This window comes from Urocitellus parryii, chromosome 1, assembly GCF_045843805.1.
Source record: "Urocitellus parryii isolate mUroPar1 chromosome 1, mUroPar1.hap1, whole genome shotgun sequence".
Taxonomy (NCBI): domain Eukaryota; kingdom Metazoa; phylum Chordata; class Mammalia; order Rodentia; family Sciuridae; genus Urocitellus; species Urocitellus parryii.
Window position 1 is genome coordinate 132,428,677 of NC_135531.1, and position 1,580 is coordinate 132,430,256.

General features: G+C 43.8%; 1 protein-coding gene across 1 annotated transcript; it reads right to left on the reverse strand.

The window, feature by feature from the left end:
* Positions 1 to 367: 367 nt before the first annotated feature.
* Positions 368 to 1,306, reverse strand: LOC113177147 (olfactory receptor 2Y1B-like). The gene has a single exon (XM_026381678.2). It carries the CDS (start codon positions 1,304 to 1,306, stop codon positions 368 to 370), a length of 939 nt encoding a protein of 312 aa, XP_026237463.2.
* Between the last annotated feature and the right edge of the window lie 274 nt (positions 1,307 to 1,580).

The following is a 1,580-nucleotide window of genomic DNA, read 5'->3' on the forward strand; positions in this document are numbered from 1 at the left end:
ATTCTTTTAGAAAGCAGTGATACAAATCAACACATAATCTCTGCTGCACAATTATCATGACAGCTGATCAACTCAAGAGATCCACACTTTCTGATTCCAATTAAGGGCAGCAGTAAAACCTCATGTCTTATAGAGAACTTGTTGCTACAGACTAACTACAAGGAAAGGGATGGGCTCCATCATATAAAAGTCATAGAAATTGTTTAAAAAAAATAGATGTTGATGGACCTTTTTTATTTTATTCATTTATTTATACATTGTGCTGAGAATTAAAGCCAGTGCCTCACACATGCTAGGCAAGCGCTCTACCACTGAGCCATAGTTCCAGCGCTAAGTCATAGAAATTTTACTAACCCTCTTTCCCCTTCTATTTTGAGTCTTTGCTTCTCCCCAGTACCTTCCACAGAGCCCCCTTCACATCCTTGTTCCTTCTGGTATAGATCAGAGGATTGAGCATGGGGGTAATTATAGTATAGAAAAGGGCAATAAACTTTCCCTCATTCTCAGAATAACTGCCTAGGGGTTGGAGGTATGTGTACATGGCTGAGCCATAAAACAGACAAACCACAAGGAGATGGGACCCACAGGTCCCAAAAGCCTTTCTGCACCCTGCCATTGACTTGATCCTCAGCACTGCCTGAGCAATGTGTGCATAGGAGCCTAGAATCAGTGCTGCAGGAATAACAATGATTATGACTCGGGCCACAAACATCTTGGCCTCTGTGCCTCCTGTGTCCTCACAAGCCAACTTCTGGAGTACAAGCATCTCACAGAAGAAGTGGTTCAAGTAATGGAGGCCACAGAGAGGCATGGCCATCATGAGGCTTGTCTGAATCAGAGAGTTCATGAGACCTCCCACCCAGGCAGCAATAGCCAGAGACTGGCAGAGAAGGGGGTTCATGATGGTTGTGTAGTGGAGTGGACGACACACAGCAGCATAGTGGTCAAAGGCCATTACCACCAGAAGCACACACTCAGTTCCACCCAGAGAGAGCGATATAAAAAGCTGAGCCACACACCCTCCATAGCTAATGGTCCTGTCCAGTCCAGAAAGATTGATCAGCAGCTGAGGCACAGTGCTGGTGGTATAGCAGAGGTCCAGGAAGGAGAGGTGGCAGAGGAAGAAGTACATGGGCATGTGCTGTCGAGCGTCCACTTGTGAAAGTGTGATAATGGTTATGTTTCCAAACAGTGTTAGGGAGTAAAGAATTGAAATGAAGACAAAATAGACAAGTTCCAGTTGTGGCCAATCTGAGAAGCCCATCAAAATGAAGCCCTCTTGAAAACTGGTGTTGAAACTCCCCATAGCCTTGCACCTGCACAAATAATGCAAGACAATTCAATGTCCTCCAGGAAGAACATGGATTAAAAAATTATTCACAGTATTCCCTCTGAAATGCATTTCTTTATCTATTTTGCTATTCAGTTCAGTTATGTGCAGTCTTCTATTTTACTCTTTTCTTAAAACTGTAAATCACTGGATTGGGAATGATGTCATCTTTATTTGATTGTAGCCTTGCTGCCTGTGTGTTCTGTGACATTAGCCAGGTCATTCAGTCCTGTGGATCTGGTGCTTCCTT

Coding starts and splice junctions, on each gene's coding strand:
- LOC113177147 (XM_026381678.2), bottom strand. CDS start 1,306: ATGGGGAGTTTCAACACCAGTTTTCAAGAGGGCTTCATTTTGATGGGC.